General features: G+C 39.3%; 1 protein-coding gene across 1 annotated transcript in view; it reads right to left on the reverse strand.

Moving 5' to 3' along the window:
- Positions 1–261: 261 nt before the first annotated feature.
- The window catches only part of adam9b (ADAM metallopeptidase domain 9b), a 41,986-nt gene continuing 16,656 nt past the window's right edge, over positions 262–25,591 (reverse strand). Inside the window, exons 14-22 of the mRNA XM_067429506.1 lie at positions 14,965–15,160; positions 14,704–14,809; positions 8,512–8,695; positions 6,604–6,690; positions 6,351–6,456; positions 6,121–6,262; positions 4,717–4,813; positions 4,424–4,470; positions 262–892 (exon numbers count right to left, since the gene is read on the reverse strand). Of these exons, the coding sequence (XP_067285607.1) occupies positions 835–892; positions 4,424–4,470; positions 4,717–4,813; positions 6,121–6,262; positions 6,351–6,456; positions 6,604–6,690; positions 8,512–8,695; positions 14,704–14,809; positions 14,965–15,160 (1,023 nt within the window). The 3' untranslated portion in view covers positions 262–834. The remainder of the gene's footprint in view (positions 893–4,423; positions 4,471–4,716; positions 4,814–6,120; positions 6,263–6,350; positions 6,457–6,603; positions 6,691–8,511; positions 8,696–14,703; positions 14,810–14,964; positions 15,161–25,591) is intronic.

Below are 25,591 nucleotides of genomic sequence, written 5' to 3' on the forward strand. Positions count from 1 at the left end.
AGAGAACTTGCTTTTGGCACAAGGGAAGAACACGCGTAACAATATAATTGTGGTCAATACTAATAGCCGAAATGTACAGTATTAAATATTCATAGCAATCAGTCAATCAATAATAGAAAGTAAACAAGTACCACCAAGTAGATTTAAAAGGAAATTGTAATGAATTTAGCAAATTTCTACTCAGTAATAGACCAGGGCACGAGATTAACAGTTTAAATACAGAATATCCTTTATTATTCTCGTTTTGACATTTATGGTACATATAAAAATACATATATTTGAGTTAAAATGACAAATGTTACAATTAAGATAATTGTATTTAATAAAATAACTAACCTAACTAACAGCATTACATTATTATTTTAAAAAAAGAAGGAAAGAAACAAAGAAGAGAAACAAAAACAGAAGAAAAAAAAACAGTGAACCTTTATTCTGGTAACCTACGTTACTAAATAGGAAAAATGTCCGACATGTTTCTAGTTTGCTGTCCTGAATGATTCCCCGAACTGAACGCACAGGATTGCAGTGCATATAAATCTAGGGGAGATGAATTATCTCCCCAAAGGCAATAGACATTAAAAACTGTCATGGTGTGTCCATACTGACATCGCTCAATTCATCTCTGTAAACATTTTTTTTTTTTTTTATTACAATAAGCAGCAAATACTTTTTTCTGACCAGTTCAGAACAGCATTGGTCCTTCATCTGTTTTAAATTCTAAAAAAGTGACAACAATTCAGGGCAATTTGAGGTTTACTGCTGACAACTTATTTGAGAAAGTGGGACAAGTAAAAAAAAAAATACAAAAAAATACAGCTGTCCAACGTCATGCCTTTATACTGGTACTTGGGTCTGTCTGGGTGGGATTGGTTTGGGGACTCCTGGCCCCTGTCTGTAAAGTTGAAAAGCAGGTCAGGTGATGATAATCCTAAATATTGTTGCACTCAAATTGAAGATTATTAAAAAGAGCAACATTATTAAAAGGAAATACGTTTTAAAAATGTAATGCCATATGAACTAGATTTTCCCACATTGTTTCAAGTAAATGGTGTTTGCTAGTGCAAAGCAAGGGAGTTGGATATTCTGAATATTTTTAAACGTGATTCTAGGGTGTTTTGATTGGTTGCTTGGCCCAAGTCTTTGATATTCTGGGTAAGGCTAAACACATTATAGCTGCATCTGGAATAGCATATAGCATAGCAATGGTAACATGGCGAACAAACGTAGTTTGTCTAGATTACATTCATATTACACACACTCATACTATATAGACCGAGAGACTGTAAGCTTTGAATGCAAATGCAAACTTCTAAATGCAAATTTTTTGTAATTGTTTTGGCATACACTAGCTTAATAGATAACCTTAAAGGTCCAGATATACTTCAAACAAAATCGAAGAACAAACTAATGCAATGTTTCATGACTCATTGGAGTTCATTTTGGGAGTTTGAAACAGCTTGCTAAAGCGAACTTTCCGGAAAAGTTTACTACGGCTGGTAAACATCTTTGTACTGCGATTGGACCGTGGCGATTACATAATAGGCAGGTGTGGGCGGAGGCTCCGTCTTCTTTCACGTGGAAATCTTTTCCGCTTCATTTCTCCTGGTCTTTCATTCCGTTAAGGTCAGACGTCCGTTAGTGAAAACATGAACACACTGGAAAGCTGCTGAGTTTTTCATGTTTAATACAGTAAAGCTGCTTGATTTTAAGCAATTTATTGTGTAAAGTGCTATTTAGATGAATGTGATGAGACTTAACTGGAGCCGAATTGCAGAGTTTGTGCAAACATACTGTATCAACGGTGATGCTCAGATGCTTTTCTTATGCTTTAAAAAATTCTTGCTGTTTTGTTATTGAGAGGAAAGCATGCAACACATATTCACATATAAACGCCGCTATCAGCAGTGTGGACGGCATCAGGATGTTCAGTAACAACAGTATATCACTGCTCAAGTATTTTCAAAATTTGTTTTATTCCTAAACGAAGAACAAAAAAGAACCTTGCCGTAAGTACATCGGGACCTTAAAGCCCAGTTTACACTTCTGCGTCGAGAGTGTTGCACATGTAGCCTATGATATACCCTGACGTGCACCTCTCCAAAAATGTAACAACGCGTCGATTCTACGTGGACCGCAAGCGCTGTGATTGGTCTGCCAGAACCCCTCCCTCAGGGGTACACATGCGTCCTCTGCATGTGTAACTGCCCATCAACACAGACAAGGTCACAGAAGTATAAATTAAAATTGACTCGAAGCCCACGGCGTAGACGCTACGGCACATGTCCGACGCAGAAGTATAAAGTATAAATCAGCCTTAAAGGAACACTCCACTTTTTTTTAAGTCCCTTAGAGTTAAACAGTTGAGTTTTATCGTTTTTGAATCCATTCAGCTGATCTCTGTATCTGGTGGGTAGCACTTTTAGCACATCTTAGCATAGGTCATTAAATCGGATAAGACCATTAGCATCGTGCTCAGAAATGACCAAAGACTTTATTTTTTCAAAGATAATATTTTTCCTATTAAAAACTTGACTATTCTGTAGTTACATCGTGTACAAAGACCAATGGAAAATGAAAAGTTGCAATTTTTAGACCGATATAGAATAATAATAATAATCATAGAACTTTGCTGCCGTGCCATGGGCGCAGCGGCACAATGATATTACGCAGCGCCTGAAAGTAGTCCTCAGATAGGTAACTTCCAATGAGACCGGCACTAAGTTTGTGTCGTTGCAGATAATGCAGAGTTGCAGCCGGAAAATTATGTAGTGGATTTACTGTGTGATTAGCCATGGTTCTCTGTGTTGTAAAGGGCTGTGATAGGTGTATTCTACCATCATGTTTCACAGAAAAACAAGGAACGAAAGAATCAGTGGTTGACTGCTCTGAACCATAGATATCAAAACACCGGTAGATTCAAACAAGAAATTGTGTTTGCTCAAAGTATTTTGGACCAGATAAATATTTGGAAAACATGGACAGTGTTACCGGTACCATGGTACTGCTTCTAAAGGATATGGCCAGACAGGACAAAGTGTATCATCACCCAGTTGAAAGTATAACATTATTATTTTAGTTAGCTTAAAAGACCAGATTTAAAAAGGACTGCTGTTGTCTTTAGCTAATTTTACCTGTGAATGTAATCATTGAGTGTGGGGGTTTGCACGGCCATTTGGTTTATACAGTATAATACATTATACTGTCATATATATTTTGTTGTAGAACTCTGCTGAGGTAGTGTACTTGTGGAAGTATTGTTAATCTACAGTTTCTATGGTACAAAATACTAGTGATGTTACGTTTTCGAGGCTTCGGAGCGTGTCTCCTGCATTGAAAATTGAAAACGGCAAAAAAATGTTTATCCCGCCAAAGCCTTATTTGATCAGTTTTTGTGATGTATGAGTGATATGTAGATGACAGGGCTCATGTAAACTGAGTGACAGAGAGAAATAGCGGAATGCACGCACTCTCTTCATAATCTTCATAATAAGCACTATCTTAGCATATTTCATTCACATATTATGTTAGTCAAAATCAAAAGGTTGGAAGACCGAATCCATGTCGTTCAATTTTTCCTTGATTTACAGCAGGGTGTGAATTGACTCGTCTCTGACTCAACTGTTTGAATCAGCTCTCCTCGTCCTTTCTGCCCCAGTCTGTTCAGCCACACTTTCTTGCCTCTCATGTTTCAAAAGCTCATCTTCAGTGTAACTTATCCCGGTTCAAATAGATACAGTTCAAAATCTGCGCCAAGGTAAATAAATGTCTTCTGAATTGTCTCTCACAAACGTCTCCATGGTTGCAAGGCACGCTCTCTGTGCAAGCAGGTTGGCACGTTGGACAGCCGCAAAGTTCTGTGATTCTTATGCAGGAATGAGAAAATGGTCCCTAGTCATATCAGACTAAAACAATCGCAACTTTTCATTTTTCATCGGTCTCAGTTGTAAACGATGTAACTATAGAAGAGTAAAGTTTATTTATTAAAATATTGAAAGTCTTCAGCCATTTTTTTTTTTTTTTGCGCAATGCTAATGGTCTTATCCAATTCAATGATTTATGCTAAGCTATGCTAAAAGTGCCAGATACAGAGATCGGCTGAATGGATTCAAACATTTTAAAACTCAGGTGTATAACTCTAAGGGATTGGAAAATAAGCCTATTTTTTTTTAAGTGAATGTTCCTTTAAGGCTAACATACAACTCTGGAAAAAATTAAGAGACCACTTAACATTGAGAAATCAATGTTAAGTGGTCTATTAATTGTTTCCAGAGCTGTATTCGTCCTAAAAGCCAAATAAAACTTCCATTTTGATTTCATTAACACTTTAATGTTACGGCTATGTCGCTTGCCTTAGCAAACACCACCAATAAATCAACTGAGAGCAGAAAAAACAGGTTGGGTTCGATATTTCTACTGACATTACCTTGGTTGAGCTACTGAGGTATTCCCTGGATGTTGTGGTCTAGTTGGCTGAAAGAAACAAATGAGCAAAGTTAATATAAAGATTATCAGCAGAAGTTTACTAACTATTAACTTTTTTTATAATGGCAAATTAAATTTTATTTAGTTAGGGTGGCTCATTAAATTAACTTCCTGTCTCTAAGAAGAGCACGTGTATCAGTTTATTTGTAGCCCTGTTTCCATAGGGTTAACACATTTTTGATTATTATGGCGTGTGTGTGATTATTAAAAGTGTGTGTGGTTTGCTGTTTAAACCTCTGTCATTGTCTGTGGAGTAGCCACCCTCGTTGTGTTGCCGTTTGCCCCCACGTTTGACTGGGCATTCGAAGGGCCATTTGCTGCATTAGTTGACCTATTGTAAAAAAAAAAAAAAAAAAAATGAAACAAAATATAAAATGTCAGAAGATTCCACAACAATTTTCAAACATTTTTGATTTTGTGTTTGCTGACATGGACTTTTTGTCTCTGGTGAATTCACTAACCAATGCAATATTTTAAGCCTGCATCTTTTTTTTTTTAAATGCCACTCCTGATCCAACTCAACCAGGAACTATGTGCTACGTGTTTTTAAATGAAGTCAGTCCGTCGAATGAAGTCACCTCGAACACAGCACCTTTCTATTCAATTGAGGCTCATTGTGCTGAATTCACAAACATCGACTTCACAATTAACATGATTTTTTTATCCTTTCCACAGAAAGCAATGGAAAAAGTAGATTATATTTAAAAGAGATGTGTATGTTTTCTAGTCATCACAGCAGAAGAATTTTTGGGGACATTTCTTGCATTTTTTTTAGCATATTTTCTTAGCAATATATAGCATTTACACTAAGTGAAAATAGTGAGATCTGCTATGTACACCAAGTGTTAATAGCAACTAAATTATTTTTACTCTCAGTGAAAATAACATTTTCTTAGCGATAGATGGTATTTACACTAAGTGCAAATAGTGATATATTCTATTTACACCAGCAGTTCTTTGCAATGTGTAAATATGCAATTTATACTTTGTCAGATACATACTATTTGCACCTCAGTATTGTTGTACATTAACAGGATGCAATAATAACAGAGTAAATTATTAGATTTATTAAAATTATTAAATGGATGCTGCCTTAATGGGACAATACAAAATGGTCATGCTGAACTGAGCTGGGTGACACCAGTTTTCTCCAGAGCTGCTGCATTATTTTCCTGTAATCACTGTAAAGCTGCTTTGAAACAGTCAGCATTGTATAAAGTGTTATTAAAGGTAACTTGACTTGACAATAAAAGCCCTCCCAACACCTACCCCTAACCCTACCCAATAAATACTTTTATTATTATTAAATATAATTTTGTTAGGCACTTTATTTCCACTTTTAGAACATTTTAATTTTTATGGAAAGTAAATTATTTTCCGATGTGATATGTGATGGTAAAAGGGAGAAGAGCAAGCTTGTCAATAGGCGGATTTTAACCCAGGTCCACGGCCTCAAAGCCAAGATCCTTAAGTCTGACACTCTAACGACTATGACACTCAAGTACAAGTTTTTGTTAGGCCCAACCAGGCATTGTTAGGCAGAGCTAGAGAGAATAGCACTTGTCAACAAGGCAAGCTATATGCACTTGGTGTAAGACTTTGAAAATCATGGCATAAGTGCATAAATAAATGATGGACCTTTTTGGTCTGGATGGACAACCCTTCCTACAGCAGTTGAGACTGTCTCTTTTGAATATGTAGAGCAATGCGATGATTATGACCACCAAAATTGGCACCACCAGAAGAAAGAAGATCAAGAGTCCATCTCTCAGGGAGTAATCTATAAAGAAAATAAGATGTAACCATTAAAAAATGTCACTGTGTGTTTTGTTTATTTAGAGAGTGAGACAGTTTGAGTGTGCTCTTACCGATCTGTGCAGGGCCGCTGTCAATACTTCCTCCCCTGCCAGACTTGTCACAGTAGGGTGGAGCCCAGCCATCATTACAATGACAATGGAACTGATCATTACACACCTATGCCAAAACCACACAATATTCAAAAAAGGGTGAGACTTGATGAATTGGTATAGTGAACATTGGTATCTACAAGTAAGCAGAACTTGCACTGATTCACATATACACAAAGAACATGGATTAAAAAAAAGGTAGTTACGAACTTACTCCATTACTAGTACAGTTTCTCTGGGCGTCACATTTTTGACTCTGGTCCAGAACTGAAGAATTCAAACACTTAAAGTCCATACACACCTAAAAGAAATACAGGGCTCAGCTGTTAGTTTCAACTGTTGATGGCTGCTCTTAGACATGTGCCGATTTTCGATAATGCGATTTATCACGATAATGAATATGCACGATATTGTTATCATGGGCACTTTAAAATATCGTAAATAATAATTTATTAACAATTTATATATTTTTTTAAATGCACTCAAGAATACTTTGCCCATCAACCGTATAAATGCTCAACGCCGCTGTATTCTGCGTCAAAGGGACAGCCATTCGTTTTTGTAATCTCAATGTTGTTCATCACAGCACCAAATACTTAATACTTAAAGACTTAATAGGCTATTTATTTTCAAATTTAAACATTTTTATGTTTTAATCTGGACTACAACCCTAATAATTAGAACTGTTCTAATTATTTGTTATTGTTCAGTATAACTTTGAGATACGACTTCATTAGTTAACATGTTAATTCATTATTACCAAACTGACAATGAAAAATACGTATAAAGAATTAATCATTCTATGTTCATTTCTTAGTTACTTTTTAATAACATTAAAATCAAAATCAAAATAACTTTTTTTAATGGACCTAAGATAAAACTAACAATGACTAACATTAACAAAAACATTATACTTTCTGTACCAAATGTAGCTGTTGCTCAATCTTTGTTAATGCATAAACTAATGAGACCTTATTGTAATTTGTAAGCCTACCTGTTCTTTATAGCCTAATTCTTTTGCACTTTAATCTGTTTGAAAATTGTACTTTTACAGCTCTGAAAAAAATCAAGAGACCACTAAACATTGATTTCTCAAGAGGGGTTTCTTAATTTTTTTTTCCAGAGCTGTATATATTTTTGGTGCATTATTGTATTTAAATATTCTGTTATTTTTGTTCATACAAAATAGTTCTTAAAGCTGTTATGCTATGGCAACACTTTTTTCTGCAACTTATTTCAACATCGTGATAATATCGTATATCGTGATAAAACTTCATCAATTAATCGCAACATGAAAAATTGATATCGGCACATGCCTAGCTGCTCTATTCATCATACAGTATTACTGAAACAGTTCATCTAAAATAAAAGTACATCTATTATATCCATCATATAATGGGTTTTTTTTTATTTTTTTTATATAAAGTAAATTATCTAGCTTCCGGCGATCGCCTTCCGTATTCAACTTACAGAAAAATTGTAGTGTCGCTCACAGTTCAAAATGCTTACACTACGTCTGACGAGCGTGACCAATGTCATCAGACGTAGAGTAAGCATTTTGGACATTTTTCTTACACAAACGCGTTGATTTGCTTCAGAGGGCCTTTATTAACCCCCGGAGCCATGTGGAGCCATTATATGATGGACAGATGCACTTTTAAGGACTTCAAAATAGGGGCCATATTCATCTTAAGGCTAAAAGTAGCTCCTAACTTGCCGATTTAGGAGAAGCTCTTTAAAATAATGGGCGTTGTCAGTCCTAATTTTAGGACTCCTACATTTTTGGTCTAAGAGTATTTCAGAAAGCATTTTAGCATTAAAACTAGCTCCTAAATCCATGAAACGCTAGGAGTAGTCAAGAGAACTCCTAAGTCACTAAGACCAAATCACAAACAATCAACTGCCATTATAAAGCATTGAAGAGCCAGGACATTTTTTATATAACTCTGATTGTGTTTGTCTGAAGAAGAATGTCATATACACATTCTTGAGGGTGACTTGATTCTATGATGACTTGAGGGTGAGTAAATAATGGGATAATTTTCATCTTCAGTTGAACTATCCATTTAAAAGCCTATAGCCCTACACAATAAGCCTACAAAACAAATGACTCCATTCTAACCTTTCCAGGAGTGCAGACCGAGCTAGTTTTGACATAGGCCGGATCTGGCACATCTGGGCCCATGCCGAAGTCAGCATTCATGCAGGTGATTGTGCCCCCCTCGATTTTTACTACGCTGACCGTCGCTCCTCCCGGGGGGTTGTTGCTGTCGAATACACATTGGATTTTCCCACACATAGCGTCTCTATAAGGATACAAAATAAATTCACACAGCTCTTTACTTAAACAAAGAATTAGATATAAAAATAAATAAATAAATAGTTTCCTCACTCTCACTTAGAAGTTACCCAAAACTTTTTTAACAAAGTGGTCTTTTTCCAGAGCAATATATATCAACTGTATATATACATACATACATACATACATACATACATACATACATACATACATACACTAATTGCAAACATTGATAATGTGAGGAAAATAAGTATTTGAACACCCTTCTATTTTGAAAGTTCTCCCACTTAGATATCATGGAGGGGTTAGGTGCATGTCCACTTTGAGAGGATTTTTTAAACTATTTATTTGTATGATACAGCTGCAAATACGTATTTGAACACCTGATAAAATCAATGTTTGGTACAGTAGCCTTTGTTTGCAATTACAGAGGTCAAACGTTTCTTGTAGTTTTTCACCAGGTTTGCACACACTGCAGGAGGGATTTTGGCCCATTAATCCACACAGATCTTCTTTAGATCAGTCAGGTTTCTGGCCTGTCGCTGAGAAACACAGAGTTTGAGACAAGATTCTCTATTGGGTTTAGGTCTGGAGACTGGCTAGGCCACACCAGAACCTTGATATGTTTCTTGCAGAGCCACTCCTTGGTTATCCTGGCTGTGTGCTTTGGGTCATTATTATGTTGGAAGACCCAGCCTCAACCCATCTTCAGTGCTCTAACTGAGGGAAGGAGCTTGTTCCCCAAAATCTCGCAATACATGGCCCCGGTCATCCTCTCCTTAATACAGAGCAGTCGCCCTGTCCCATGTGCATAAAAACACACCCAAAGCATGATGCTACCACACCCATGCTTTACAGTAGGGATGGTGTTCTTGTGATGGTACTCATCATTCTTCTTCCTCCAAACACGTTTAGTGGAATTATGACCATATGTGCATCTAATTTGGGATAATAAATGGAGTGGAGGTGGACATTTTAAAGGGAGACTAACAGGTCTTTGAGGGTCAGAATCCTAGCTGAAAGACAGGTGTTCAAATACTTATTTGCAGCTGTATCATACAAATAAATAGTTAAAAAATCATATAATGTGATTTCTGGATTATTATTTTTTTAGATTATGTCTCTCACAGTGGACAGGCACTTACGATGACAATTTCAGACCCCTCCATGATTTCCAAGTGGGAGAACTTGCAAAATAGCAGGGTGTTCAAATACGTAGTTTCCTCACTGTAAATACAATAGTCTAAATACAATAAATAGTCTAATTGTAGTGTATTCAGGTACAATGTAACAATTAGGACTAATCTTAAAATAACACTAAAGTGTTGTAAAATTATATATATAGTGTATAGTAAATACATTGTATATATAAAATTTTATATACAATTTTATATTTGTCAAAGCTGTATTTTGTTGTTTGATTAACATTAAGAGCAGACAGCAGCAGGTATTTCTAGGTTGCCGTCACTTTAAGACTAAATGCAATATAATAATACACATCCGATTTCTTTCTCAACTGTTTACGTTCACTTAAGACATATCTGACTGCGTTTCCGAGATTCTTCTAGGTTTTGTAATCTTATTCTAATATTTTTCACAAATAAAGAAATTCTAAAAAAATTTTTACTTAAATAAAAACATTAAAGGTGGACTATTATAGTATTTTTGCGGTAAAATATCCCAAAACCACCAGGACAGTGTTATATATTTTGTTCATCTGAGGTCTTACAATATCCCAAATGTTTCAAACTATTTGTAAATTGTGAGAAAATTGCTATTTTAACCAATGAACCGGGACGTCTGAGAGAGTCGCTGTCAATCTCGTCATATCTGCGTTACCCTCGGTTTCCGTTTTTATTCTGCAGAAGCTTATTCTAAGCAGTGTGCAACAAGTGTCAGCGAAGCGCCGAGCGAACGCACAGAGTAACGTCATAACATCATTTTAAACACACAAATAGTTTCTCATTTGATAAACAGAGCTGCGTTACCTTATACTCATGACCGGAAAAGCGTAAATTGCACCCGAGATGGTGTCCCATCATAATAAAAGTCTCGAGCGGTGTGTTCGGCAACAATCACTCCAGCGGCCTTGCTCAGCTCCCTCAATACTCGTTCCTGCTCTGCTTCATACTACAGTAATGTTAAAGGAAAACTCTGGCAAATTATTACGTTTATCTTGAGCGTTATATCTTTGTGAGTACAGTCTATAGAAGAAGAAAAAACGGACCGGATTGGTGCTTGCAACGCGGAGTTATTACAGTTAATCCCCAGAGCAGCTTTGGAGGCATACACGTAAAGGGTGTCTTTGTGCCTCTTAACAGACACAAAATGCAATTAAAATGTCTGTCCAACATGAACAGGGCCCTTACATGACAACAAGATGCGTTTAGCCACTTAGCCATTGTTTAAATTCACCTGTTTTAGCCGGCTAGCTGTGTCTCGTGCTGAAGTCCCGTGGGAACAAAGCGGTAGCTGGAAAAATAGTCCAGTCGAGAAGAGCATCGTGTTTATGAAGAGGCTCTGCTCATTGGCTCGACGGTTCTCAGTATTGAACGTATCCGAGAGAAACGGTTTTCGATTCTGTACTGCTGATCCGCAGACCGCTGCTCGTTGTTACTCGCGCATGCTCAGTATCAGCTGCTTGTGAGTTCATCAGATCTCTCAGCAACGATTCAGTCTGATTTGGTGAACAGGTCAGAGCGATTCGTTCGTGAACCGGACATCACTAGAGTGATGATCCGATCGGGCTCACAAGTGAAGAAGAAATGGTTTGCGTTTGTGCCTTTCCGAATTTTGAAAATTTGCAGCAAACACTTGACTAACTTACACAGACATAACACAGCCGGGCCGGTTGAAGAAAAATGCCATTCCATGGTTAAAGACGGGTGCAGCCACTGTGGAGGTAATGTAAACTTTATTTATCCTTCCATTTGGGAACACACAGCTTGAGGAAAGATGTGCAGTAGCCTAATAAAATAATCGTGCTTTACACACACGACGCTCTTCCCACCTGAACTGCCTTTTTTTCCGGCTACCGCTGAGTTCCCACGGGACTTCAGCGCGAGACACAGCTAGCCGCCTAAAACAGGTGAATTAAAACAATGGCTAAGTGGCTAAACGTACCTCGTTGTCATGTAAGGGCCCTGTTCATGTTGGACAGACATTTTAATTGCATTTTGTGTCTGTTAAGAGGCACAAAGACACCCTTTACGTGTATGCCCCCAAAGCTGCCGTTTTAGCTGGGGGGGTTGGGGGGGGGGGGGGGGGGGGGGGGGGCTCTGGGCATTAACTCTAATAACTCCGTGTTGCAAGCACCAATCCGGTTCGGGTTTTTTTTCTATAGACTGTACTCACAAAGATATAATGATAAAGATAAACTTAAAAATTCGCCAGAGTTGTCCTTTAATAATCACATCCATGAGTCCTATCCCGGTTCTTTTCCACCAAGTGAGAGATGAAGACCACATGTCCCAAGATTCTGCGCCGAAGCTTCTGCGTCATTAAACTACGCCTTTATTTTAAATATAGGCGCCCTCTAGCGGACGGAAAAATTACATAGTGCAGCTTTAGTAAAGTACTGTAACCAATAGGGGACTCTTTTTTTCACATAAAAACAATGTAACTAATTTAACACATAGCACGTGAAAACTACATTCAAACAAATTCGACAGTGGGCTACTGAATATAGCCCAGCACATTGAATCAAGGCGTCTCCAGTGAAGCTGATGAGAAAATATAGGAGTCCAGCAGTCAGAAAGTCTGAAGTGCACATTTTTAGCCTGGATGAATGTGTTACTCTATGCGTGACAGTCATCCAGGCTAAAAATCTGAATAGAATAAAATATCTGACAGCTAGATTTGATTAAGTCTGCAATGTTTGTGAAATTAAATGTTCAATATTCAAAGATGTATTTAAATGATAGTAATCCATACTTGCAGAATGCTGACAGACTGTAAAGTATGAGAAAGTATAGTTTTTTGCCTTTCTGTTACTAATACATAAAACCAAACACTAAAAATCTTTGGGTTAGAATCAGTGTATCAAATTGCCAAAGTCACATGATTACAGTAAACGAGGCTTTGTTAGGTCATACCTGTTTCAAAACATTTCAAAGGTTCACCGCTGGCGTGGGTGTGCTATCTCTGTGAACCCATGAATCATGTGGATCACTGAGATTGCCCCGCCCCAGTGGTAAACCATTGAACAAGTGTCTATGGTTTTTACCTGATCTCTTATCATTTACTAGCCTGACGAGGTCATACTCAATTCTAGTCAGAATATGATTCTGATACTGCTCTGGACTGTAATTATGGGGTGTGTTTTAACCGAACCACAGGTTGTTTTCCACAGGTTGTTTTCCATGTCCGCAGGTTGAAGCAACCTCAATCATATGGTATCTAGACACAGGAATGCCAATTTTAGCAGGCAACCCTGCCAAAAAACCACACATTTTACCCCCTTTTTTCTGAGAAGCTATTGTTTTGGGCGGGTTTTGTTGTAAAAACGTGGCAACCCTGTCTGCACGCGCGCTGGAATAAACAATCTTTGCCGGTGTTGTAAAAAAAAGAATATAAGGATACACAGTTACTTACCAACAAGTTCATCATTTCAGAGAGAAATAGTGAAGGTGAATAAATATACAAACAAGCTTTCCGTTTGGAATTTGAACAAATTCAATCCAAGGCAAGTGCCTTTGATGACATGGATGATTACGCTACTGTTTATCATCTGTCCGTCATCGTCTAAAGGCCGGCCTGATGATTTCATTGGTCCGAACAGTTTCTGCTTAAGCATAATTACTTCTCTATGGATCAAGTCCAGACCGAACTGCCCGAGCTCAAATTTTGTGGGCGAGGCTAAGTTTGGCTGGCATCCAGGCTAATCATTTAGACATTTAACAGATTAACAGGCGAGGATCTAGAGTAAGGAGGCTTCCTGGGTAGTCATGAGTGAGGATACACAGGTGTATTCTTTGTGGAAGTGTTTTTTGACTAAAGGTGACACACTTATATATTATCCTCCCCCTTCACATCTTGCCACAGTTTATTTATTATTATTATTATTATAATTATCAATATTGTTTACATGTACAAGACACAAATGTATGTCAAACTACAAAAACTGTATTAGGACAGTTGCAGAATTATATCAAAGCACAAGAAAATTGTATAAAATTAAACTAATACTATACAACAAATAAAAAACTGTTAATAACTGTAAATAATTAATTGTTAATAATAATAATAATAATAATAATAATAATAATAATAATAATAATAATAATAATAATAATTGGTAATATAATTTTTTTTTTAAATACAAACAAATTATATTTTGTGGAGGTTGAAAATATTAAACAATATCAAAAAATATCTAATGTTCCAGAATCCCAACGTGCAAGCTACAGGGCATCCAGAAAGTACTTTATTGCATTATTACTACAGCCTTATTGCAAAATGGATTAAATTCATTTTTTTCCTCAAAATTCTACAAACAATACCCCATAATGACAACGTGAAAGAAGTTTGTTTAAAATCTTTGCAAATGTATTAAAAATAAAAAATGAACAAAAATCACATATATTGCGTACATGGGGTGGAGCCAAGACATGAGGAAAGGAAACGATGATTCACAAATAAGAATTCAGAAGCACCCCATATATAACAAAAGAAGGAGAAATGGAGCCGTGCTCAAGCACTGCCATTCTTATAGCCGGCATTCTCAGCACCGTCAAAATAAAAGTCATCTTTCCAACACATCGGCCAAACAGAAAAACATATTTATTATTGATAATTTAAAAAATGACAAATATCGGCGGATATATCGACTGATATATTGGCGATAATGATATATTGGTCGACCACTCTACAGATATACAGATTAAGGATCAACTACAACCCATTTAACCCCTACCCCTAACAATTAGCAGAATCAGCCACCCAACCATGATGGTATTTTTTTAATGAAGTAAAACAGGCATGTTTTGGCTGATGAAAATCAAATGAGGTACTCACTTCACTTCACAAGGTTTTGGAGTAGACCCAGAGTATCCACAGTTTCCAAATGCATTGCCAAGAGTATTAGCATAACCAAAGCACTTATCATCTGCTTTAGTAGCCACTACAGAGAAGAAAAAGCACACATGAACTCAACCATAAAAAAACAAGCTTTCTATAAAAATATTGAACATGCAGCATATAATTTGATGCTTGGCCGCTAACTGATGCATGATCGCCCAGTATGTTTAAGATAAAACTCTCTACAATGAGAAATACCTTGGCCAAAAAGCTGTTTACACTGGTAGTCTAATGTCTGACAGCGGCCCTCATAGCAGAAGGCTGTGTTACTGGCACAAGGGAGGCCGTCCATGATGTAAAAATCTGCTGGACAGAATGGAGACATTCCACCACAGAACTCCGGCAGATCACAGGGGTTGATAGATGGTCTGCAGGGTGTGCCGGCCACATTGATCTGTTCACAGTTAGTCAGTGTTACACTTGCATTCAAAGGTATTTCTCTTATTTCACTTGTTTTAAGAATAACTCATTTTGCTTTATTGATATATGTATGTTGTCAAGATATTTGGACTGGGTCATAAGATATTTATAAATCACTAAGAATTTTTTTTGTTTTGTTTTTTTGCAGAACAAGTAAATGAATAGATTCTAAATAAATAATTCTTTAAAGGTGCACTATGCAGCTTTTGTCCACTGGAGGGCGCCTATGCAAAACAAATGCGTAGTTTGATGACGCAAAGTGTGAGCGCAGCATCTTGGGAGATGTGGTCTTCTCATCACAGCCGGTGAAAAATAGGACTCGGGCAGAAATCACGTTCATGCATGCGGTTATTAACGTTACTGTAGTCTAAAGCAGAGCAGGACCGAGTGTTATGGACCTGAGCAAAGCTGCTGGAGCGATTGTTAAACAAATACCCGCCTTGCGAATACCGGGACTTTTATTATGACGGGACGGGACTCATTTGCCGGGCGCCTGCACAGATCCGCTCTTCCGGTTATGATTTTGAGGTAATGGAGCTCTGTTTATCATATTAGATACATTTAAGTGTGTTTAAAACGATGTTATGACGTTACTCCGTGCGTTCAGTTGTTCACACTGCTAAGAATAAAGCGCTCCTGCCAAATAAAAGCCGAAACCGAGGGTAACGCAGATATGACGCAATTGACAAGCGACTCTCAAATGCAATGCTGCAACGTCCCTGTCCTTAGTTAAAATAGCAATTTTCTCACAATTTACAAATAGTTGGAAACATCTGGGATATTGTAGGTACTCAACTGAACAAAATATATAACACCGGCCTAGTGGTTTTTGGATATTTTACTGCAAAAATACTACATAGTTCACCTTTAAGGGATAAAGGTGTAGTTCATTTTAATTTAATTTTCACTCTGTTCTGATCTAGTTTTGCCTGCCTGCCTCTAGTTAAGGCAGGCATACACGGTGCAATTTTCGTGCAATTTTAAAGGTGTCATGATCTGGCTTTTTTAATTTTTTTATACTGTTGTCTGAGGTCAACTAATGATGTTTGTGTGGTTTTTACATTCAAAAACATCATAACTAATAAGTAATAGGCTATTTTTTACACTGGTTTTGAGTCTCTCTCCAAAACGCTGGGTTTTGATGGGCGTGCCGCACTGGAGACTTGGAAGTAAACGCCCACGCCTAGGATTGGATAAGATTTGCATATTTAATGAGCTTCAGCTCTCCTTTCAGTTCAGTTCACATGAGGAGAGGAGAGATTGAGGGAGAAGCGGCAACCGGAATGATTTTCTCGATCAAAGGGCTCGTAAACGTCTTTATCAAACAAACAAAATGATTTATTTATTTTTCATCCACCCGCGATTGATTGGACTATTATTTTTATATTACACATGGCCTGCAAGATCGGGCGATATAAGCGCGAACCACACACACACGTGCGCACGTGCCGCCCTTCAGACGGCAACTTGAGAGAGAGAGAGAGAGAGAGAGAGAGAGAGAGAGAGAGAGAGAGAGAGAGAGAGAGAGAGAGAATAGCAGAACAAGAATGGAATATTATGAGTGAAAAGACTCCTGTCATTCCATTCCCTTTTTAGTCCATTTCACTCTTTTAAGAATACTTTGCCACCTGCCACCTGCCACCTGACCACGCCCGCCTCACCTGTTGTCTATAAATTGATTGTGAACCCTTTGGCTCATTCTTTGCACTCTCTACCAGCACTTTGATGCATACTGTGTGCGTCTTTCTGAATTAACGTGAGTCAATCTATCATTATGATTTACTGTCCCTCTGTGAACATGTGCACTGTTGATTGATTTCTTTGTTTACCAGACATGTGCCATGAGCCTTGTGGGAAGTCTGTTTGCATTGTTTCAAGTCTGTTTAGTTGTGATTTCTAAACTCACATTTCCTATGTTCATTTGTATAATTGTGTAATTTGTGTTGATTGACCGCTGTCACTAATTGTATTATTTCTTTATTCACTTCTGCAGCACACAGAAAATGCATTGAACCAAAGTCAACCTGAAATAAATGTGACTGGTGTTGTTACAACCCTTGCCTTCTCCCTGCTTAATTCATCACTCCATATTACCTGACGTCTTCTGACCGAGACACTGTTTGCTCACCACACTCTCACTTTACCTGAACCATTCCCATTACCCTACAGTTCTTTCAATGGTCCTTCAAGCCGGAGACTAAGTGAGAGATACCATGGCAGGCATTGGTATGGATGGGAAAGATGAAAAAGAGTTGGGGTTGGAAAAGGCTCTTCCAGTCAAAACCCGTAGCACCTTATCCAGGCGAGAGAGGCATCAACCTGACCGCTATGGCTTATCAGCTCCAGTTGTGAAAGCCTCTAGTAAGCCTAAGAGCCTCCCTCATCACAGTCAAGCAACAAAACCATCTCCTAACACAACAGCAGCCGAGGAGGGAGAAGTGGAGGAAGAAAAAATCACCCACGATTATGTCCAGCCCAAATCAGGGGAGGAGTATTCAGTTCAACAACTAGCTCCACCCTCGCAGGGAGAGGGGAGACCTCATAGATCTAGAGGTAAGAGGGATAAGCAGGAGTCATTACCAAGGTCAAAGAAGGCCACTTCTTATACTTACACTTATGGTAGTGGAAGTTCTCGAAGCTCGTGCAAGAGCCACCAAGTGGAGCTCACTCCTATACAAGCAGCCATGATTGAGGAGAGAAGGAAATTGGGAGAACTGCAAGAGATCCAAAGTCAAATCCAGGAGGAACAAGCTCTAGATGACCGGGCTCAAGAACTGGACAGGCAAGCACAAGCAGCTTTGATGGAGCGAGAGAGGTTGGATAGGCAAGCACGGGCCACTTTGACGGAGCGAGAGAGGATGTCCCGATCTCTGACTCTACAGCGATGACTGCGGAGAGTTCAACGAGAATTGGAAGAGGCTCGACTAATAACCTCATTCACCGGAGAAGTGACCACAGAACATCCAACTGCTTTGCCACCTCAAGAGCTTGCTCCTTTTTCAATGAGCTCCAGAGTTTTGGATTCAGGTGAACCGGTTGACCTGTTTCCAGAGCAGGAAGCTCCTTTTGTTAGTCCTCAAACATCTGGCTCCGAACCCGTTCCCGTGAATCAGCCAACCACCTCTTCGTTTCAATCCTTACCTCAACCTGTCCATGCTGTGAGTCAGTCTGAGACTCTCCATCCTGTACAAGGGAGCCACTCAGTGGTTCCGACGTCCAGTCCAGAGCAGGCGACTCCCTCACCTTCTTCATTCCTCCATTTAGTGCGGACTACACCTCGTCCTGCCCAGAGTCAAAGACCCTCAGATCCAGTTCCTGTAATAACTGCACCTCTTTCCTTGCCAAGGCCCATTGAAGGGACCTCAGAGCGATCCAGTATCATGGAGCTGTTAGTAGCTACTGCTTTTGGCATCCCCAAGCCAAAACTGCCTTATTTTGAGAGTGGAAGAGAAAGTGATTTTGTTCTGCTTAATATGGCATTGGAGAACCTGTTAGATATCCATGCTCACCTTTCTGAACAATATAAGTACCAGGTTCTAATGAACCACCGAGGCAAGAAACTATGTGATTTGGCTCGACCCAACTGCTGGACGAACGGGCCATCCTTTTTGCATAAGCTGGAAAATTGCTGGCCTGTTGTCCCTGGTGTTGCCCACCCATCACCACTCACAGACAGCCCTGAAGTGAAGAAAGCTGCTCTGTGCCTGAATGTTTCTGCTGCGACCAGTACATTGCCAGACGTCTCTCAGTATCAAAACTGGAGTGACTTCATCGCCGCCACAGAGCAGGCACGAACTCAGGCTGACAAAGTCTCCACAGGAGCCACAGCCGAAACCTTAATCTTACAGCAAGCCCAGGCGTCATGTTTCCCTGACGAACTTAATGCTCTCCAGAAAGGAAAACCTCTTCATAGGCAAAGTCGTCTCCTCTCATTGTCTCCTGAACTGGATTCAGATGTGGGTCTGATGAGAGTGGGAGGAAGACTACGTCGATCCCAGGACCTGGAACCCGACATCATTCACCCAATTATTCTGGACCCGAAGCATCCAACTACGCAGCTCATCATTAAGACCTATGATGAGTACCTGCTGCATCCGGGCCCAGAGAGAGTCTTTGGAGAATTGAGACGCAAGTATTGGATCGTAGGAGGAAGACCAGCCATCCGTAAACATCAGCACAGCTGCCGGGAGTGTCAGAGATGGAAATCCTCTCCTGAAGTTGGCTGAAGAAGATGGCTGATCTGCCCCCGGTAAGGCTGCGTCTTTTTAAACCACCATTCTGGTCCACCGGGGTAGATTGCTTTGGACCCTTTGTTATCTACCAGGGCCGTAGAACAGGAAAGCGATGGGGAATCATCTTTAAGTACTTAACCACCCGTTGCTTACACCTTGACTTGCTCGGAAGTTTGGATGTTGATGCCTTTCTCCTAGCTCTCCGTCGCTTCATATCATGCCGTGGAAAGCCTTTAGAGATCTGGGCAGACAGAGGAACAAACTTCCGTGCTGGAGACAGAGAATTGAGTAAAATCTTCCAGGCGACGGAACCCATGCTCCAGGAACACTTGGCTACCCAGCAGATTTCATTTAACTTCAATCCACCATGGGCTCCACATTTCGGTGGAGTCTGGGAGCGTGAAATCAGATCAGTTAAGAATGCCCTGCAAGTGATTCTTGTCAAGCAGACCACCTCCGAAGTTGTTCTTCAAACTGTCCTGATCGAGGTAGAAGGCATTATGAATTCAAAGCCTCTAGGTTACCTTTCCTCAAACGCTGCAGATCCTGATCCGATTACTCCCAATTTGCTCCTGATGGGGCAGCGGGATGCCTCTCTGCCACAAGCCATGTTTGTCAACAGTAAGCTCCTTGGGCGAAGGAAGTGGCGTCATAGCCAGATTTTGGCTGACCACTTCTGGACACGGTTCATTCGTGACTATTTGCCTAACTTACAACCCAGAGGAAAGTGGCTAAGTCCAGAATCTCGAAGTAGGGAAGACTGTTCTGATCTTTGACCCACAACTGCCTCGGGCCTCTTGGCCCACAGGGCGTGTTACAACCGTCACGACCGGTAGAGATGGACGTGTCCGGTCAGTGGACGTCCAAGTTGGCAGTCGGATTTACACGAGACCAGTGTCACGTCAGATGGCGCTTCCTAAGTTGACAGAGGAGTGAGTCTTTTTCCCAGGAGGAAATGATCCCAATTCCGGGGCGGCTATGAAAAGACTCCTGTCATTCCATTCCCTTTTTAGTCCATTTCACTCTTTTAAGAATACTTTGCCACCTGCCACCTGACCACGCCCACCTCACCTGTTGTCTATAAATTGATTGTGAACCCTTTGGCTCATTCTTTGCACTCTCTACCAGCACTTTGATGCATACTGTGTGCGTCTTTCTGAATTAACGTGAGTCAATCTATCATTATGATTTACTGTCCCTCTGTGAACATGTGCACTGTTGATTGATTTCTTTGTTTGCCAGACATGTGCCATGAGCCTTGTGGGAAGTCTGTTTGCATTGTTTCAAGTCTGTTTAGTTGTGATTTCTAAACTCACATTTCCTATGTTCATTTGTATAATTGTGTAATTTGTGTTGATTGACTGCTGTCACTAATTGTATTATTTCTTTATTCACTTCTGCAGCACACAGAAAATGCATTGAACCAAAGTTAACCTGAAATAAATGTGACTGGTGTTGTTACAACCCTTGCCTTCTCCCTGCTTAATTCATCACTCCATATTACCTGACGTCTTCTGACCGAGACACTGTTTGCTCACCACACTCTCACTTTACCTGAACCATTCCCATTACCCTACAGTTCTTTCAATGAGATTCATCTGCCTGCCGGGCTTTGCGAGCCCTGGCTCATACGTGTCTGAGTCCAGCGTGCTAAAGGTATGTTTCTGTTAGACACATACACATAACCAAAGCGATCTACAGTGCCTTGCGAAAGTATTCGGCCCCCTTGAACTTTGCGACCTTTTGCCACATTTCAGGCTTCAAAAATAATGATATGAAACTAGGCTTGGGCGGTATCCAAATTTTGATACCGTCAAACCTCCTCCCTATTTTACCTCGGTATACGGTATTACCGTGAATAATTAAAACATTATGTAAGGCTCAGACAGCGTCAACAAACTGTTGGCTTGGCTTATATATATATATATATATATATATATATATATATATATATATATATATATATATATATATATATATATATATATATATATATATATATATATATATATATATATATATATATATATAGGCCTATATTTTTATTTTATTTTTTACATTTGAGCCCCTGCCCCTGAGAAACTCTCTGCACATTTTATGCTTACCGTTATGAGACAATTGACTTTTTTTTTTGTGAGTCCCATGTCCACTTGATTTTTGTGGAGTTCATGCTTATTGCTTACATTGCCAGCTGTGTGACAAAAGGCTTCGGCAATATTACAGCATAGTCTGAGGGTGCGCTCGGTTTTTCATCCACGCAGCAGTGAGTGGATGGTGGTTTCGGATATGCGCCCTTAGGTTCAAGGTATTTCCATCTCTCGCGGTCATCTTTTTGTTGCACAATTTGCAAATTGCCTCGTCTGTATTTACCGTCAAAACCCAAAATACTTCCAAACTGCAGAAGTTGTGTTCTTTTTCGAGACCGAATAACTCGAATAAGTATTAGTATTAAATATTTAATAATTAATTGTTGATCAGTAATATGTAAGTTGATCTGTTTTTTTTTTTGACGGTTTGACGGTATTGAAACTGATACCGTTGCTATTTTTAGATCCCGCGGTATACCATTTTACCGTATTACCGCCCAAGCCTATATGAAACTGTAATTTTTTGTGAAGAATCAACAAGTGGAACGAAATTTATTGGATATTGCAAACTTTTTTAACAAATCAAAAACTGAAAAATTGGGCGTGCAAAAATACTTTGTAGCGCCACCTTTTGCTTCGATTACAGCTGTAAGTCGCTTGGGGTATGTCTCTATCAGTTTTGCACATCGAGGGACTGAAACTTTTGCCCATTTCTCCTTGCAGAACAGCTCGAGCTCAGTGAGGTTGGATGAAGAGCGTTTGTGAACAGCAGTTTTTTAGTTCTTTCCACAGATTCTCGATTGGATTCAGGTCTGGACTTTGACTTGGCCATTCTTACACCTGGATATGTTTATTTTTGAACCATTCCATTGTAGATTTTGCTTTGTTTTGGATCATTGTCTTGTTGGAAGACAAATCTCCGTCCCAGTCTCAGGTCTTTTGCAGACTCCATCAGGTTTTCTTCCAGAATGGTCCTGTATTTGGCTCCATCCATCTTCCCATCAATTTGATCAATTCATCTTCCCTGTCCCTGCTGAAGAAAAGCAGGCCCAAACTATGATGCTGCCATCACCATGTTTGACAGTGGGGATGGTGTGTTCAGGGTGATGAGCTGTGTTGCTTTTACGCCAAACATAACGTTTTGCATTGTTGCCAAAAAGTTCAATTTTGGTTTCATCTGACCAGAGCACCTTCGTCCACATGTTTGGTGTGTCTCCCAGGTGGCTTGTGGCAAACTTTAAATGACACTTTTTATGGATATCTTTAAGAAATGGCTTTCTTCTTGCCACTCTTCCATTAAAGCCAGATTTCTGCAGTATACGACTGATTGTTGTCCTATGGACAGAGTCTCCCACCTCAGCTGTAGATCTCTGCAGTTCATCCAGAGTAATCATGGGCCTCTTGGCTGCATCTCTGATCAGTCTTCTCCTTGTATGAGCTGAAAGTTTAGAGGGGCGGCCAGGTCTTGGTAGATTTGCAGTGGTCTGATACTCCTTCCATTTCAATATTATCGCTTGCACAGTGCTCCTTGGGATGTTTAAAGCTTGGGTAATCTTTTTGTATCCAAATCCGGCTATAAACTTCTCCACAACAGTATCTCGGACCTGCCTGGTTTGTTCCTTGTTCTTCATGATGCTCTCTGCGCTTTAAACGGACCTCTGAGACTATCACAGTGGAGGTGCATTTATACGGAGACTTGATTACACACAGGTGGATTCTATTTATCATCATTAGTCATTTAGGTCAACATTGGATCATTCAGAGATCCTCACTGAACTTCTGGAGAGAGTTTACTGCACTGAAAGTAAAGGGGCCGAATAATTTTGCACACCCAATTTTTCAGTTTTTGATTTGTGGCCCAAGTGAAAAAATGAGAAGAGAAGTAGGTCTATTTTGTGTTAAACAAATAGTTTTTTAAATAAAGCTGCTCTTTTCAATAGACAGTTTTCCATCCAATGTATAGCGCATCATAATGTTTACCGATATAGCGATAAATGTCAATTAATCGATCATGTTTTGCTAACGTCAACACAATCTTTTTCCATTTAACTTTAGTGCATAAATAAATGTTGATACTTTAGCATATCGGTTATGCAGTGATGCGTTATGAAATTGTTGGGGGGAAAATGTATTGTAGTATCAATTTATTAGGCTAATAATAGTTATAATTATAATTTAATACATAAATTGGAAATACTAAATCTTCCTGATATCGATAGCTGTTGTGTTTGACCATATGGCTATCTCTCTATACACCATATCAACCTGGTATGGGGTTTCATCATGCATATTTCAAGCGTATAGTGTCAGCAGACAAGTCACGCTCAACAATCGGACCGCACAGTGTGAGCACATAAATCGTGATCTTTGGCTTTACATCGCATGCAATCTACTCGTACAGTGCACGTAGGTAAACCTTGCTGAAATCGCACAAAAATCTCAGTGTATGCCCGGCTTTAGTTTCCCAGGTAGTTAATCAGTTCCCACAGCGGTTTCATTTTATCCTTGACTACACTCCCCATGTATGTAAGCCCTGTGTTTTGTTCAGTTCTAAGTCGTCTGATCATCTATGTGTAATGTGGTTGTTATTGTTTTGACAGGTACCTGGTAGAATTACAAAAATAAAGCATATTTTCAAACAGCCTTGCAAATGCCCTTTTGCGTGCCGTGCCTCCTCCAACTTATACATCACAAATGCAGCGTTTATGTGTGCATGTCAAGGCATGGCTCTCAACAGGTACACATTAGACTACTTCAATAAAAGGTCTAGCACATTAAGAATATTTTTAACTGTGTTGCTATGTGTCATGAGTATGCAATCGAGCAGGTTTCCACTTCATCTAAAGCGAAAACAAGTGTCTCGCTTATAATAAAGCATTCCAAAAAATCTGCACCGGGCACATTTTTGAAATGACATGCCACAATGTTGAGGCTGTCTACACTGAGCATATCAAAATAAACATTATAAACTGGTTTATTTGTCTTTTTGGGTGCATGATGATGCTTCACGATACTGAAGCATCCATTGTAGTAGGAGAGATGCTAACTGCAGAGCCAAATGAGCCAAATCCTCTCTAGAATGGGTGGAGCTTACCCTAAGTATTAGGTTTATGCTGCATCCCAATTTGCCTACTTATACTACGTCCTACAAGTATGTACTCTTTTTGCGAAGAAAAAGTACATACTTTTGAGTGTGTAGCAGAAAAGTATGCAAGCTTCGGGACATACTACTTCGTCACCTTTAACAGACTCTGTCGCTTAGTTACGTGCATCCTGTCACCGTTTAACTGCTGTCAATCATCGTCAGATTCATCACAGATCAAATTCTACATATTCAGTTTAATTTCCTATCGTATCGGAGAGAAATGTAGCCGCAAGTTGATTTGTCATGTGTGGGTCTTTAATGCAGAGACTCTCCTCATGTGTTTGCAGTTTAAATATAATGACACATTTAAAAGTTAATGGCCAAATGTATCATTACAAAAGTTCAGAATGCTGCTCCATGTGAAATATAATGCGGATAGCACTGAATTTTTTTTTTTCTTCAGGTTAAATACTGATAATTAATCACTCAAATCTTTCTAAACCTCTCTACTTAACCGTCTGACTCGCACATCCGTCATGTTTGCAGTTTTTTAACACTTTTTATCTGCGTTTGTAGTTCTAATCGAAACCTCGTCCAACTTGCAATGGGTTGTGGGTAATATCAGTTAAGAGTGTGCATCGATACGCACTTCAAATTCTGACCGGAAGTAGTAAACCATCGGAGTATCTTTGGAATACTCTTTTCAGCATACTCACAGGGTTAGAGATATGTTAGGGTTGGGGTGTGGCCAGACTTTTAAATTCCACCCATTATGTCCAGATAGGGGGAGATGAACACCAAGCTCCACCCATTAGCTCTGCAGTGAGCCGCCTCTCTCACAATGTCCTATTCGCTTTGAATTCTTTTCCAATTTAACGCATCAGCCATGGTCCCACACTGGCTAAACACAGTAGCCACACCCCATACATCTGAGTGCATCACTTTCAATGATTTGAAGGTGCTTGGGAGGCTCAATGTTGACACTTTTGGGGGAATTAAAT

The sequence above is a fragment of the Pseudorasbora parva genome, chromosome 21 (genome assembly GCF_024679245.1).
Source record: "Pseudorasbora parva isolate DD20220531a chromosome 21, ASM2467924v1, whole genome shotgun sequence".
Taxonomy (NCBI): Eukaryota; Metazoa; Chordata; class Actinopteri; order Cypriniformes; family Gobionidae; genus Pseudorasbora; species Pseudorasbora parva.